The sequence below is a fragment of the Perissodus microlepis genome, chromosome 6 (genome assembly GCF_051167445.1).
Source record: "Perissodus microlepis isolate ML-2025 ecotype Zambia chromosome 6, ASM5116744v1, whole genome shotgun sequence".
NCBI classification, from domain to species: domain Eukaryota; kingdom Metazoa; phylum Chordata; class Actinopteri; order Cichliformes; family Cichlidae; genus Perissodus; species Perissodus microlepis.
Window position 1 is genome coordinate 39,059,628 of NC_140466.1, and position 17,663 is coordinate 39,077,290.

At 38.4% G+C, this 17,663-nt stretch overlaps 1 protein-coding gene across 3 annotated transcripts in view; it reads right to left on the reverse strand.

Annotated features, from left to right (window-relative positions):
• The window catches only part of LOC146386236 (glycine receptor subunit beta-like), a 59,692-nt gene that overhangs the window by 23,785 nt on the left and 18,244 nt on the right, over window positions 1–17,663 (reverse strand). For all 3 annotated transcript variants that reach the window (XM_084932330.1, XM_084932331.1, XM_084932332.1), the window contains exons 4-6: window positions 12,443–12,510; window positions 11,794–12,020; window positions 7,979–8,061 (exon numbers count right to left, since the gene is read on the reverse strand). In XM_084932330.1, the coding sequence (XP_084788456.1) occupies window positions 7,979–8,061; window positions 11,794–12,020; window positions 12,443–12,510 (378 nt within the window). The remainder of the gene's footprint in view (window positions 1–7,978; window positions 8,062–11,793; window positions 12,021–12,442; window positions 12,511–17,663) is intronic.

Sequence of the window (17,663 nt, forward strand, 5' to 3'; positions counted from 1 at the left end):
TTGTTGGGTTTTCCTCTGTATGTATTATTGTAGGGTCTACCTTACAATATAAAGCGCCTTGAGGCGACTGTTGCTGTGATTTGGCGCTATATAAATAAAATTGAATTGAATTGAAAAAGATATGACCTAAGTATTTCGCTAAGTATTTCCAATACTTGGTCAGCTAAATAAAAAGATGGAAAATTTAGCAAAACGACTATCAGTTGTTATTATATACTTTTGAAAAATGCATCAAAAATGTTTCAAACTGCACTAATACCAAGAACCAACACAGTTGCCCTGAATGGGAAAAAAATTTGTGTTTCTTGTTTACGTATTTATTTTCCTGTTGTCTTTTCCTCATTCTTAGGCTACGTTCACACTGCAGGCGAAAGCGCATCGAACACGACTTTTTTGACCGCATGCGACCCATATCCGATCATGGTATGACAGTGTGAACGGCACAAATCCGATATTTTCAAATCCGACCTGGGTCACTTTCGTATGTGGTACTGAATCCGATACATATCTGATGTTTTAGAAAGCGACTGCTGTTTGTGTCACAGCTGCCGAGGCGAGCTGTGTGGTGTTGGAGGGAAAGATGCAGGCAGTAGATTGATGATGCTAGTGACGTTTATTTCCAAGTGACAGAGTGACAGAACAGGCAGTGAGGCATGACAATTAACTGAAGAAACCTAGACTGGAAAAACTAAATAACAAACCGGAGATCATACGAAACGGGGTGAGGGGCAGAGAGACGCAGACAAGGAACAGAACACCATGAAACACAGACGAGCCGACAACGAGCACAGACCGACACCCACTATATATGCACACACACAAGGTAATCAGGTAATCACACACAGGAGGGAAGAACAGCTGATCCTAATACACAAAGACGACTGGAGGATACAAGCTGAACACAATGACAACACACACAGACCTTCAAAATAAAACAGGAAATCCAGAACACAAACAGGGCACAAGGGGAGGACACAGAATACCAAAATCAGAATAACTAGAACAGAGGAAAATAATCATATAAAACCCAAAACGCTGGGTCAACGACCCAGCACCATGGCAGTTTGAATGGTCATGTCGCATTAAATCCGTCTTTTACGTCACTGACACAAGACAGACACCAATTACCAGCGCCGGAGAAGCGCCCGATAAGACATCGTGAACGCTTCCTGGCCATCCAGTGTAGATGTCAGTGAAACTGTTGGGAAGACAATGTTGGAGATATGTGAACATTTTATTTGTACTGTATAATCTGCAGATTCTGACAGAAATCTGCAACTATCCTTTGAAGCACCGCTCCTCTCTAAAACAGCAATAAGGATAATTATTAGGCCATATGTAAATAACAAAATAACTTTATAACTTAAAGCAAAATTGGAAAACATAAAATCCGAAACAGTCAAACAATACTGTTCGGTCTGGGTCTAAACAGAGCGCGTTGTGTGTGACGTCTTCTTTTGCGCATGCGGGCCGCTTTGAGGGTTCACACTAGAGTGCGTTTGCTGTCACATTTTATTTGTAGTGTGAACAAGCAGACAAAAAAAATTGGATTTGATCAAAAAAATCGGAATTGAGCATTAAGACCTGCAGTGTGAACGTAGCCTTAGCTGCACAGCTGTGACTTGTGACTGAACCTTTTTTATCTGATTCTGGGTCAACAAGACTGAAGATGTTTTACTGCTCAACAGAGCTCTTGTGTGGTTGATTTAAGAATGCTGGTCCAGTCAGCCAAGTGGTATTAGTGAACTGAGAGGCTTGGACACTTGATGTCCTGCATGTGGTCTTCTGCTGGAAATGCTCTCAGAACATTCATGCTGTTTGATACGATATTTTTAAGGCTTAAATAAGACTCTGAAAGAGAGGTTTGTGTTCCCTTAATCAGGCAAATGGCTTCCTCTTTAGTTGGTTCATTTGGAAACCAGACCCTCATCCACATAGAACTCACATTCTACAAAGTGTTTGGAGTCTGGCCCCTGTTGCATTGTTGTTGTTGTGTATGTGTGGCTGGCAGCCGGGACACTGCAGCCGAGAAGTGTTGTAACAGCAACTGCGAAATAATAAAAAGTAAATGCTGAAAAGCATGCAAACATTGCTGGGTCTGTCAGGGTTATGTTCCATCTATAGCTGGACTCATCACATTTTAATGCAGCTTTGCAGGTGCGGGCAAGATGTCCAGATGATGAGCAGCATCTGAAACAATTTTGTTGCTCTTTTAAGCAGGCTTTCTAATCTTCAGTTGTTTCCAATCTAAAGCCACAGCATTTCCTCAGTGGGTGAGGCTTGTAGTGGATGGGACAATATTTATCTGGTTCATCGTTAGCTGTTACCTTCTGATCTGCATCCGACTAGACATTAGTCTTTTGCATCGACACTGGTTTCCTGAATTTTACAGGCTTTAAGAAAAGCCTCTCTAGCTTGGGAAAATAGTTGCTTTGATGTACAAAGCTGGGATCATTCTTTGTCAAGACAAGGAATGATCCCAACTCAGTTTATCTGCCACCAGGCAGATAAACTGCCTGGTGGCAGATAAACTGAGTAAGGAAAGAGACGGGATGATAAGATACATGATACTCTTCCTTATACTTTGATCCTTGAGAAATCCATTTGTCCTGCAAGTTGCATGGCGGCTTCTGCACAATGGGGCTAATGGTGCAAGCAAGTCCAACTCTTAACTGGTGGTAAGGTTTAAATCCTTTATTGTGGTAAGGAAAGATGACGTTTATGATCTGTAGGTTTCTGGACAGTCATCAAATTGTGATAATTGTGACCGACCAGTTCTCTATGTGCCAAAGTTTTTGCCATGTCCATCACACCTGCACTGGATGCATACTCTTCGTCAGGGGACTAGCTGCATATTGGTTTTTATTTGTTCATGGTGCAGTCAAAGCACTTAACATTCACATGAGCACTTTCTTCCTCACTGTTCTTCTTCTATGATTAAAGTGCTTAAGCATATTCATACTCTGATGGATGCATCGGAGAGCAGCTTTGGTTAATATCTTGCAATATTTGGCATGCAGACTTGGGGGAGCCAGGGATCGATCCACCAAACTTTTGATTCCAAACCTTCCAGTAGATGACCTGCTCTGCCTCCTGAGCTACAGCAGCCTGCGGCCTTTAATGTGTCTACCTTGGCAATGTCTACCTGGGCAATGCAGCTGCTGCCTACTTTTCAAAATGCAGGGCATCTAAATTAGCCTCCAATCTTGCTTTGGAAACCTTGATGGCATTTTCCCTTTCTACAAATGTTTCACAAGCTCTTGCAGCTTCTGCCAATGCTCTTGCTCATGCCGCTTCAACACCCCCAGATGATTTTGATGAGCATTTAGAACCAGAATGTTTAGAACTGATGCCTTATCTTTAATGCTCAGTGATTTCTTCAGTGAAGGGCTTCTCCAGCATGTCTTGTCCATGTTTACTGTTCACTTCAAAAAACTGCGATGTACAGGGTGGGCCATTTATATGGATACACTGTAATAACATGGGAATGGTTGGTGATATTAAAGTCCTGTTTGTGGCACATTAGTATATGTGAGGGGGCAAACTCCTCAAGATGGGTGGTGACCATGGTGGCCATTTAGAAGTCGGCCATCTTCGATACAACTTTTGTTTTTTCAATAGGAAGAGGGCCATGTGACACATCAAAGTTATTGGTAATGTCACAAGAAAAACAATGGTGTGCTTGTTTTCAACGTAACTTTATTCTTTCATGAGTTATTTACAAGTTTCTCTTTGTTCACAGCCATTGACATGTCGAAGAGTTTAACACGTGAGGAGCGGATCTAAATTGTGTTGATATCTGGTGAACGCAGTAACCGGGTCATTGCAGCAGATTTCAATGCAAGACACCCTACGAGACCTCCCATCTCCCATGCTACAGTTAGCAAACTGCTTGCTAAGTTTCGTGAAACTGGTTCAGTGTTGGATTTGCCAAAATGTGGACGCAAGAAAAATGTCACTAATGAAGAAACATCAGTGGCTGTCCCAGCTTCATTCAGCAAGAGCCCACAGCGTAGCATTCGCCGCATGTCACTGGAGAGTGGCATTAGTCGAACATCCCTTCGGCGAATATTAGCTACTCACAAATGGCACCCTTACAAACTCCAGCTACTGCAGCATCTCAACGAGGATGATCCAGATCGGCGCACAGAATTTGCAGAATGGGCAAAACAAAAATTGGAACAGGACCCTCAGTTCACGCAGAAGATTTTGTTCAGTGATGAGGCAAACTTTTATGTAAATGGTGAAGTTAACAAACAAAACCACCGCTATTGGTCTGATACTAACCCACATTGGATGGATCCTCCAAGACTGTTGGAACAACAAAAGTGATGGTTTGGTGTGGTATATGGGGTACAACGATAGTGGGTCCATTCTTCATCAATGGAAACCTCAAGGACACTGGATATTTGAAATTGCTACATGATGATGTGTTTCCCTCTTTATGCACTGAAGCTGGCACGTTCCCTGAGTTTTTCCAGCAAGATGGTGCACCACCACATTATGGGTGCCAGGTCCGAGCATTCCTAGATGAACGGTTTCCTGGAAAGTGGATTGGTCGTCGTGGGCCAGTTGAAAAGCCCCCAAGGTCTCCCGATCTGACCCCCTTAGACTTTTATCTTTGGGGTCATCTGAAGGCAATTGTCTATGGTGTGAAGATACGAGATGTGCAGCACCTGAAACTACGGATATTGGGTGCCTGTGCTGGCATTTCTCCTGCGGTGTTGCTATCAGTGTGTGAAGAGTGGGAGAAGAGGGTTGCATTGACAATCCAACACAATGGGCAGCACATTGAACACATTTTATAAGTGGTCAGAAACTTGTAAATAACTCATGAAAGAATAAAGTTACGTTGAAACCAAGCACACCATTGTTTTTCTTGTGCCATTACCAATAAGTTTGATGTGTCACATGGCCCTCTTCCTATTGAAAAAACAAAAGTTGTATCGAAGATGGCCGACTTCTAAATGGCCACCATGGTCACCACCCATCTTGAGGAGTTTGCCCCCTCACATATACTAATGTGCCACAAACAGGACTTTAATATCACCAACCATTCCCATGTTATTACGGTGTATCCATATAAATGGCCCACCCTGTAGCATCCCAGCTCCCGATGCTTTATTTTACATTGTACCGCCACATACCATTAAATCAGAGTGAAACTAAAACATAAAAACAAAAGAATACTATAGTAAAGGGATTAATATAATGATATAGTACAATGCCATATGCATATTACACAATTTTGTTTGGGGTAAATTAAGCAATAGTTTGTTGAGCAGATTTAACAAAAATGTATGAGTACCGTGAAAAATGAGGAAATCTAATAGATTTAACTAATGAAAGCATTTTCATTTCAATCATTCTACACTTCCGCCTGTAGTCTGTTGTGCCACGTGCAGGACACACACGCTTCAGCAGTGGATGATCTCCATTTTGTCCGAGGTAAGATTATCTTAATTTGTACGAATATACGACACGTTTTAAACAATAACGTATAGCAGTTTTGAGTAAAAGTTCTAAACAGTATGATATGTCAAAATTAGATTAATAATGACCACTGTAATGACAGTATTGTATTTTTACACAAAATGGCACGAAGTGGACTGCTAGCATAAGGTCACTTTCCAAGCCTTCGCAGCTGTGTTACTTAAGAGCTATGACTAACCACGTTTTACCATATTAAAAAAATATATCAATTATGTATTTCGATGGGCTGTAACCTCCCTCATTTACTTTTAAAATTTTATGAAAAAGTTTTGCACTCAGCAGTGAGTGATGTAGTTAAAATCATTTGTGCGGGATTTTGTCAGTCACGGTTTTTCAAAGCTTTTGTCTCCACGCAGTGTTTTTCAGTTGTGGTAATTAAGCTAAAGTGGCTCAGTCCAGCAAAATAACTGGTTTTCATTTTCATGCTGTCGGAGCCCTGTGAATTTAGTGCAGGCACAGCTCACATAGAGGGATAATGCAAGTTTCCAGTTAAACTTGGTCGGTGTATCAGTGAGACCCATGCTCAGTCACGATGTAACGATCTTCAAGACAAAGGTACATTCAGGAAATAATATAGTAATACGTGTTTAATCTGACATAAGTCTTTCATAATTTCTATGTTTAACACCCAATGGTGTTTGGATACAGAGATGACCTTGTGTAGATTAAAAGGACATCTTTTCAAATATGGAAAGATATATACAGTATATAAATACACAAATAGTGTTATTTCATGTCATGATCTGTCACCAAATCGGTACAGAAAATAGAGTCTATTCCCTTTTTAATCTAATAAAGAGTTTCATTGTTTTATATGTGAACCTCACCTTTAAAAATTTTAGTATTAATTCAAATTTGTCTTTAACAATTTGTGTGTGTAAAATTTTTACTTTGGAGAGTGCGATTGTTATTAATGTTGTGTTCTTTTCAGTTGTTGGAAGATCCCTCAACTTAAATTCAGCTGATCAGTATGTAGACTATGCATTTTGAATAGGTTTTGATGGATGATTGTATTGAATTAAACTACTAGTTTTGAAATTGAAGCAGCAGAAAATGACAAAGTTGACCCTACGTAATCTAACTTAACTCTGCCCATTTACATTTTATTCTAGGTTGAACAAGATAGAGCTCCATGTAATCACTGATGACCAAATGGAGAAGTTGGTTCTTCCATCAGGGATCCCACCAACAGTAGAGGAGCTGCAAAGTGTTGTGAAGGATACCTTTGGGATTTCAAACGACTTAAGTCTTCAGTATTTTAAACCAAAATTTCAGGACTACTTCACTATTCGCAGAAGTGACCAGATAAAAGACAAAGACACTGTGAAGGTTGTTGGCATCACCCTGGTCATCCTGCCAGTTTTCGGCAGCCCCTCTGATCAACTGTCAACTGACTATGACTCATCATCCAATCCACTTGTATCCAATGCAGACTCTGCTGCAACCACATCTTCTCAGGACACCATTATTCTCAAAAGGCAGAAGTTCACAGAACGTTGTGAGCCCTGGCCAAAGCTGTTCCCCATTCCAGTCTGCACATGAAACTGAAATGTAACTGGAAAGAGCCACCGAGGAGTATAAAAAGAATGGAAATCTTCTGCCCACCTCCAAAGTAAAGACTGACATTCTCGAGAAGTTGGCTGAAACTGTATTTTCAATTATGGCCTATTCTTCCTATTATTTTGGGGCAAGCACTAGTGAAGAATTTCAGTGCATACAATCTAAATTAATCAGAAAAATGTTATATTATAAATTTTGTATATGATTTATATTCCACAATAAAAACAATTACTGTTTGAATGTTGTCTTTGTGAAATTGATTCATTTTACTCAGAAAAGAAGTTAAATTAATTTGATTTTCTCTTACTATTCAGTCATTAATTATAAAGTTTAATTGGAAAATTAGTGAATCCAATTTGAGTTTTAATTAAAAACAAAAAGTTTTAATTTTTTTGTAATGGATATTTTAGTCATTTTTACTAAACCTTTGCCAGATCGTTAGTAAATTCAAAGTAATTTTTATCAGAGATTCATTTCAAATGAACTAATTTTTTGTTACAATTTTAACCTTCAATTTGAGATTTTGTCCCTAAATTCAACACATATTTACAAGACAATGTCAATAATATCTATTATTGTTTTTTGTTTAAATTTAATTAACATTTTATCTAAATTTTACATAAATCACTTGAAATTAAAATCTACTTAAGTAAATTAAGTGTCACTTTGTTGCCATAGGTTTTTTTAAGTAACCTCTAGTCACAGTTTTTACAGTGTAGTTCCTCTTATAGTATATTTAGTTTTTTTGTATTCAGACAGACAAACTTCAGATGGTTAATGAACTCGAGGAGTAATGGTGGACAAGCAGAGGAAGACAGCCATAGATGTAGCTATAACAAGTGTCAGCAACATCAGCTGGAAGGAAGGCGAGAAGCTCAAGAAATAACAAGGGCGGAGAGAGCAGCTAGATCAGGAATATACTCACAACTCTCCAGCTGCATCTTGCATAGCTGTGTGTCCATTGGGAAAAGCGTAAGATCCAAGGGACAAGACAGTGTCACCGACAGCCTGCATGTGTAAACAGAAAACACACAACAGGCTCAACAGGACAAAGAAAAAATTGCCCTATTACTGTATAATCCTTTTTTAAAAATAAGTTAATTTACCAGCTTTTTATGCTAACAACACATCCTAAACTCTTTCTTACTGATTCCAGAGATATGTAGAACGAGATAGCAAAATTAAAATTCTATGAAAAATAATATTTAATATGTTATCTAATAATAACACAAATAAAACATAACATTTTACACAAGTTGTTAGGTGGAAATTTTCTCAAGTATGAAGAAAAATGTCCTCATGTGTTGCTCTGCCCCTCTTTCCCTGCTCTCCACTTCGTGTTCGAACATCCATACCGCCTAAACAAATTTCACAAAAAAACAAAGGTTCTTAGAGTTTTAATTAAAACTTAAAACTTAAAACTAAATTAAAGCTTAATAGCTTATTAATAGCTATTAATATCAATAAACACATACAAAAATTGACTTTTGAACAAAAATGTTCTATGGAGAGATTCGTTTTGTAAGGGAAATTACATTGTGATTTTTATCAGTGCTAAAACATTTTGTGGCTTGTAAAAAATTCCCCTCTCTCACAGTATTCATCCCATCCTTCAAACTCGGGTCCTCTACCAGATGCCTGGGAGCTTGAGGGTCCTGCGCAGTATCTTAGCTGTTCCTCGGACTCCACTCTTCTGGACAGAGATCTCAGATTTTATTCCTGGGATCTGCTGGAGCCAGTCGCCTAGCTTGGGGGTCATTGAGTGCTGCAATTACCACTGGGACTACTGTTACCTTCATCCTCCACATCTTGTCGAGCTTCTTCTCTGAGCCCTTGGTACTTCTCCAGCTTCTCGTGTTTCTTCTTCCTGATGTTGCTGTCATTTGGTATCACTTCATCGATCACTAGAGCCGTCTTCCTCTGCTTGTCCACCACTACTATAACTAGTTGGATAGCCATCCCATTTTGTCCGTCTGTATCTGGAAGTCCCACAGGATCTTAGCACAGTCATTCTCTACCACCCTTGACCTCTCCCATTTTGACCCCGGGACTTCCAGGTCATAGTCGGCACAGATGTTTCTGTATACTATGCCGGCCACTTGGTTGTGGTGTTCCATGTATTCCCTGCCTGCCAGCATCTTGCACCCTATGTGCTGGATTGTCTCAGGGGCATCTTTACACAGTTTGCACTTGGGGTCTTGCCTGGTGTGGTAGATGGGTCTTGTTGTCAGAGCTTGTTTTTGTGCTGCCATCATTAGTGCCTCTGTGCTATCTTTCTGTCCAGCTTTATCCAGTCACCGGTAGGACTTCTGGATGTCAGCCGCTTCCTCTATCTGCCGGTGGTACATACCGTGCAGGGGCTTGTTCTTCTATGATGGTTCCTCCTCTTCCTCGGGTTTCTGCTGCCTGAGGTATTCACTGAGCACACGGTCGGTTGGGGCCATCTTCCTGATGTACTCATGGATGTGCATTGTCTCATCCTGGACCGAGGTACTGACACTCACCAGTCCCTGGTGCCTGACCCTCTGCGGGTTCTAGGTGGATGGGACTGGCCCCTTTTGGGGTCCCTGGGGATCAGAACTGTCTGGCCTTAAGTTAGCCATTCTGGGTGTCTCTCATTTACTAGCAGCTGGTTCATTTATGCTGCAAGACACTCATGCAGTGCAGTCAGCTTCTTCAGCCAGTAGGCATGAACCATGTCAGGACCTATTGCTGACCAACTCTTCATACTGGAGACCCTTTCTTGAATTTCTGCCATTGTGATGGTTACTGGACTCTTCAGGGAGGTTGCTGTGGTCTGCTCTTAAATCCACTAGCCACCGAGCATTGCCGTTATGGATTGTATCCATCTCTCATATGCTCTTCCAGTATTGCTCCATCTCCAGCCTTGGTGGTGCTGTCCTCATATTGTTCCCCTGCCACTAAGAGTACACCTTGGATGGTTCTGTGGAGAACAGCTGGTTTATTCTCCTGCCTTCGATCTCTCTAGTGTACCTCTTCAAGCAGCTGACCAAGGCTGTGAGTCTTTGCTTGACAGTTTCCCAAGACCTCAGATATGGACAGCTTGCTGTACTTCTTAAGCACCTTCTTCACTGCCCATTTATGCAGCTCCGATAGTTGGCTTACTTCCCTCCATGCTACCTTGATCTTAGCCTCTAGTCATCTTCTCCATGGAGGGTACTGCTCCTTGTGGCTGCTCAACTTGTAGCCAAGCATCTCACTGATTACTGCTGCCGTAGTGTAGATCAACTTGTTAGTCTCTGTAATGGTGGCGGTAGGTATAGTCAGTAGTGCTGCATTTACATCATCTAGTAGACAGAGGGCACCTCCCATAATCTTGGTAACCGGCTACAGTAGCGAGCTCCTCTCACACTTAACGATCCTTCTTCCATTGCACTTGGGGCTTTGTACTCAATCCCGGGTGGGGGTGAAGATATCTCCCCCCGACCTGTCATCTGTGATATATATTTACAGAGACAAAACTCCACAGCATGTGCTCCTATATTAGAAACATACTATAACCCTGCAGTTACCACAGATGTGCTCAGCACACTGACAACATGTGTGTAGTGCTATACTACTCAATGAAGCCTAATTACTCTTTTTCCCAAATGTGAGAAAAATAAAATATTCATATTTTGCATGATCTAATTTAAATTCAATCAAGACTAAAGCATATTTCATACAAGATAGCAAAAAAAGAAAGGCTGATAGTAAAACCTGTCACATTGATAGATGCCTCTGATTTTAAGCCTCTAGCCGTCAGTTACTAATACTTGTCACCTACCATTTGACAATTTTATAGGCTATGCCAGACCATATATTGCCACCACTGTTCTTAATAGTGATGCATGTGAATTATTTAATGCTACAACAGTGCCACTGTTACTGTTCTAATCCCTCAAAATAGAAATGGTTCTGATTTTTTACATAAATTTTTTTCACATCTTATTCTTTATGAAAGCAAGAGCAAGTTGAGAACCAATGTAAAAACAGAATTCAAAACTAGGTCTACCTAACATTTTATATAAACTCAACAAAGAAAAGGCTTATGTGCTCAGGGAGCACATAAGCCTTTTCTTTGTTGATATATCACCATATAATACCTAAAAGTTAACCAATTTTTTCTAAAAACAGCTTAGAGTCACTGAAAAAAAGACAAGATTAAAGTCACTTTTATGAATCAATAATTTCTCCATGACCCTCAGAGAAAGACAAAAACTTTAAACTGTCTCTAAAGTCTACAGACTCTGCTATAAACTGAGGTCAGTGGGCTTTTCTGGAAATTATAACTTTATTTTCCAGACAACTGATTAGTTCTGCATGTATTAATGACTTCTATAACACTGTTCCAGGTCACTTTGGGTGTACAACGAACGGGTACTCATGAGAGCTTTCAAGAGAAACAAAGCTTTCTTGCTCCCCTTAAGTGTTTGCACCTTCTTGATTTACACACTACAAGCCACCTTTTCATGCACCATACTAACATGTTAACTTTTTGTAGGGCTAAATATGTATGGCTGAGGCTCATGAGAATCACTCACTTTTTTTAAAAGACCAAAATGTGATTTCTTAAACATAAGTCATGACAGGATAATCACAGTGATTGTCCAATTCATAGCAATCCATCCAGAAGTTATTTTCTTCAGAATATTAAAAGGTATTCATTGTTTAAAAAGAATGAGGCAAAAAATGGATTATGGGTCCCATAGATTGATTAAAACAGATTTAAAAGCACACCTCATGCTGATCAGGACGTCTCCATTCCTGAAGATGAAGAGCAGTATATTGTCTTGTGTGACATCATGAAAGTTTGCATTTTTTTCATTTGCAAAGAAAAGATCTGGTTTCCATAAACACTGGAACATTTTGGGATCAACAGTTAGTGCTTCACTCTTATAATCTGTAGGAAGCTGTAGACGAGGGTCATTCCATCTTTGTCGAAGAAATATATTTATTCTGTAGTCCTGCAAAGACAAATATTGTATTAATAATTTGCACTACATCAACTCCTACTTGTTAGGGCTAATATTTAAAATGAAACATATTGTGAAACTTTTCTTTTTTTTATTCTGCTATTTTTCTTAAGTCTGGTCATACTTGTGCAATCCTATTTTTTTCCATATGTCACCAATAAACAGCTGTATCCTGAGTCAGGCTAAAACAGTAACATGTAGCAAGTGTCTGCTCAATTCTTCAGTATTAATAATACTAATGTAGTTATGGTGATTCATTCATTTAACAGAATACAGTGAATGACTATCATTAATGCAATGCGTATTTGTAAAAATATACAATCTGCATCTTTATCTTATCTGCATCTCTCCAACATTTAGTAGTTTGAGCCAAATTCCATTAATCTAATATCCATTGTTTGTAGCTGTATTACCATAGTCGTCTCCTGGATAGACCCAAAGCTGTTAATGAAGATGTTCACTCTGGACTCAACTGGGATACCTGAGATATAGACACAAGGACACAAAGCAATATAAAGTAAGATGATTCTAAAAGAAGGGAGTGCATACTGAATAAATTAGTAAACATTCTTTTACTGGTCAGCAAGTTACCCCATGTGATCATGCAAACACAGGTAAAAACAAAACAAAACAAAAAAACGTGCATTTTTACAACTTTAAAAAAGGATTTTTTTGTCTTTTGCATTGGTACCAAACAGTACACCTACACTGGAATTTTACATAAGATTCAGCCTTTTTAGAAATAAGAAGACACAGCACAGCAATAAATACCCAGCCAGCTGTCAGCTAACAGTCCCTCCTCCTTCCCTTTGGGCTTATCTATTTTCTACTACAAGCACACTCCTTTCACTCAATTGTGGTGACACTTTAAAAAAAAAAAAAGCCTCAGTATTATTGTGAAGTCTTTGCCTTATAATATAAAGCCCATTGAGGCCACTGTTTTGATTTGGTGCTAAATAAATAAAACTGAACTGAATTTCACATTGATATGAAAGCTTTCATTGTAAACCTCTTCACCCATTAAAAAATGAAAATTTAAAAATAAATGAAGTCAGTTTGACAATTCAGACATTTTATACTGCTAAACTACACCAAAACTATTTCCAGTAAACAGTTCTTCATGTAGCCATTTCAATACAATCCAATAAATGCATACAATTCATAGAAAAATAATATTCTTGTACACAAGCTTTCACATGTATCTCAAACAGATGTGGTTTGGGATCTGGTTTCTGAGAGTGGTAGAACAAATTTTTTCATTTAGCATTATGAGACTTATGAGCATGTCCTTCATTTTTTCTGTTAGGTTGCAGCTTAATATTTTCACTAATTCTCTAGATTTATTTAAACTGTTATATTGTGTATAAAGTCTTAAGTGACCTATAATTTCTCTATAATATTTCTCTGCACTGCATGAGTGTCTGTATATATGTATATATGTATGTATGCATGTATGTATGGATGGATGTGTATGTATATATATATATATATATATATGTGTGTGTGTGTGTGTGTGTGTGTGTGTGTATTATTTGTTCATGCAATTTGTACTAATCTCTTGCACAATCTCAGTCGCACTTTTACCTCTTTAACTTAAAAAATAAAAATTAGGTTATCATTCTCAGGGGGGAAAGCAAACAAAACACAACCCACATGTATTTAATGAAATTGGCAGACTTAACAATAGCAATTATGATGGACATGTACACTTGTGCATACTAATGTACTCATATAAAACTATTTGTATTATAAACCAATAAACTTTTTCACTAAAAATTGTGTTTGAAAACACCCATCTACCTGTGCAGTAAGTAATATGTGAGAGGTATATGTAGTACTTAGTACTATAGTGTTATAATGATCACTTTTAGTATTATTGCATTAGTTGGCATATGTCAGCCCATCACTTATTAGACCACAAATAATATCCCTGCAAAAACCTAATCTGCAAATCTTTAGTAACTCACTGTTATTCTGATTAACCATTTCCACTAAAGAAACAGAGCAAAACATTCCAGAGCAACCTGTGGCTGGTTTTTAAGTGTATGTTGAACAAGGCTCCCTCCCATTAACTCTGTCACCACCAGTGTTGGTCAAGTTACTTGAAAAAAGTAATCAGTAACTAATTACTGATTACCTCCCCAAAAAAATAATCCCGTTACTTTACTGATTACTTATTTTCAAAAGTAATTAGTTACTTTTTAAAACATGATTTACACCCTAAATAGGTAATAAAGAAATAGATCTTTCAGCCCAATTCTACTTTTTCTGCATAATCCTTCATATAAAATGTAATCAAATGAAAATATCTCATTTTAAAACTTGTTTTATTAGTTTTAATCTTTTAACTTTATGCATCAAGCAAACATTATATGCAACATTCTCTGACTGGAAGAAATTTGTTTAACATTTAAACCTATTTTCTGCATATTCCAGCATATAAAATAAAATCGTTTTTTGTGTTTACCCTCACTCTTTCAAATAGATGCATGTAAAATAAATAAAATCAAAGACTGAGCGGTCCTGTTGCTCTATTTTCACCTGTATAGCAGGAGTGGGGCAGGCGGAGGTTTGCCCTGGTGCAGGTGTGCCGCAGCGGTCAGTGGAATGATACGGCAGTTTCTCTGTGAATTTCACATTCCAGTGGCAGCGTATTTGGTGCTTGCTTGGAAGTTTAGGGGTTTTTTTCGCTGTAAAAATAAGTTTTCTTCCCACGCAGTGAGCAGCGGACGCTAATGTTTTTGTCACTTTTTACGGAATCAAACTCAAAGTAAGGTCAGTACTTCCACACTTTAAATGTTGCACACTCATACTCTCTCCCGCTCTTGTTATATTATCCATTTTTGATCTGCACACAGCTGTTGCCACGAACGTTGCACTCGCTTACCTCATTGACATGAGACACTCTCGCAAAAAAAATCACGGTTTTAGTAACGCAGTAACGCAGCGTGCGTACGGGAAAGTAACAGTAATCTAATTACCTTTTTGGCAATAATAATCCCTTACTTGAAAAAAGTAATCGGATTACCCATCTCTGGTCACCACTGTCCCATTGATAGATAAATAAATAAATAAAAACCCCACACTATTTTACTTGATTTGACTCATACTGTTCAATCTAAAATATCAAAAAACCAAGTGAAATTTAATGGAAGAAACAACACAACAAAAATAATCCTACTGATCTTTCCATCAGAAGCAAGAATTCTGTGGTGTTTTATGTTATTATTTAGAAATCACTCTATACACTTTGACTGCCATAAGAAACATTGATGGGACCGTGTTAAACAAATGGCCCTGACTGCCTAAATTTAGAAATATCCCAACTCCATGATGCTGACAAATTAGTTCATGCATTTGTTTCTTACTGAATTAGTGTGATTCCTTACTATCTAGCACTTGTATTAATGAGGACTCAAAAGTCTTATAGTATTATATCATCTCAATATATCATCCTGCTGTCAGACTAAATCAGGGATTATACTTTCTGTCTCCACTAAGGTCCGCTTGAGTTCCAGTGACGTAAATTATCATCATAAGACGATAAGTATGAGGATCCATGCAAACACAACTGCCTGTTTTTTGTGACCATGTGAACTCCTCCGCAGAAAATTTACATTTCAGTAATTATGCATTCACTCAGAAGCAACTTTTAAAGTGGGATGTTTTGATGCATATCAATACAAGAGCTGTGATTGTTCAGTTGGCCTTAATCATTGTATTAGTGTTGTGTAAATGATGACAGGCGACATCAAAATGACAGAGCAAGCTGTGTTTTGGGATTTTTCTTTTGAAGACTTTGAAATTCATCTTCATGGCAAAAGTCTTTCTTTACATTTAATGAAATTTAGATTGAAAAATCTATATAAAATTTGCATAAGATGATACTTGTCAAGATGTTGTTGGTGTGTAGAGAATGCTGATTGGACTGAAAGACAATAACCTTTTCTTCCTCCACTGACGGTGACATATGACTTTATTCAACAGAAGATCAAGGAAGTTATGAAACTAGTTATAAAACAGCTAAAGCCTTCCTTCTCTTTGCTTATGTTTCACTGTCTTGCCCACCCCACCCAGATCACAAAAAACATTTTCTACATGCTGTCTACCAAAAGACACAACTCAGCAAGAAACTTGTATATTCCTCCCACTGACCTGCCCAACTCTATCCATTATCAGTATAATATTTTACTGCCAAAAAAACAGTAAAAAACAATCTCGTGAGCAATGTCATATCTAGATAACTAGATCAGAAATTGCCAGGCTGTAAATACTGTTGAACAGCTAGCAATGGATACACGTATTCTAGAGTACTTTAAGTATAAGTAGTTTGATAGCATCTCTTCTTTTCTGTATCCATCTTTCAAAGCTTGTCTTTAGCCTCCCTCCTTTTCTGGCCCTATTTAATGATTTGCTTGCACGAACAGAGCTGCTAATGTTAAAGTCATATCCTGCATTCTTCACTGGCTCGTGTCTTTATCAGTAGTGGCTTTCAAAGGGTAGACTTACTCATAGCAGTGACAGGACATTCGCTCTCCCTACCCCCACCCCTTTTCAGTGAGTGCTTGAATTACAGTGCCTGATAGGAAAGCTGTCACTCGAGCAAGGATTTTCTTTTTAGCCACTATTTCATTTTCTCCCACTCTGAAAATGGATTCCTTATTGCTAGTAATGGTGTTTGGTGGTTGATTTTATACACCTGTGGCAATGTGGCTATACCATCTCTGAATCGAGGAGGGGGTCAGAGGGTACATCTGTCACCATCTCACAATGCTGTGATTGCAGCCATTCCCCAACTCTCTGTGAATGGTACTCATGGCCATTGATCAGTGGTCTTTGATCAATGGTCATGACAATTTCCATATTAATGAAGAAACTGACCTCAAAGCCCATTGTTTGCCAGTGGTGGTAGTTTCAGTCATTGTGCAAATGTACTGTTTATAAGGTTGGAAACCTGCAGTCAGCTGAGACTGAAGAAGTCAGTTGGATGAGTGACGAAACGTTTCTCCCACTAAAAAATCCATGCCCATGTGAACAGAATCAACTTTTTGGGATTTACTTACCTGATTGAGCATGCATCAAGACAAGGCTGACATGGTTTGGGCATGTACAGAGAAGAGATAGTGGATGGAAGGAAGGAACAAAAGAAAGAGACCTCAGAGGAGGCTCATGGATACATACAGAGGGCTGATATGACAGAGGAAGATGCAGAGATAGGATAAAATGCAAGATGATCTGCAGTGGTGGCCCCTACAGGAAAAAGCTGAAAGATGTTTGCACTATGAATAGTTGAAAGTGTTGGACTTTTTTCTTTTTTTGATACTTTATTTTTATGGTTTTTTTTAAACATTATACAGGGGAGATAGAGAGTATCAACAAAACAGAACATAAAAAGAAAAAGAAAAAAATGAATAAAATAAAATAATAATTAAAAAAAACTGGACTGGAAAAAAATGGACTTTTTCCTATAAATTGAAGTAAAACTTTTTTTCACAGAACTGTTGGACATCATAACAATTTAAGTTCAATGGTAAATTTCATATCCAACTTTTTTTCTGCTTTGTTTTTTAATATACAGGGTGGGCCATTTATATGGATACACTGTAATAACATGGGAATGGTTGGTGATATTAA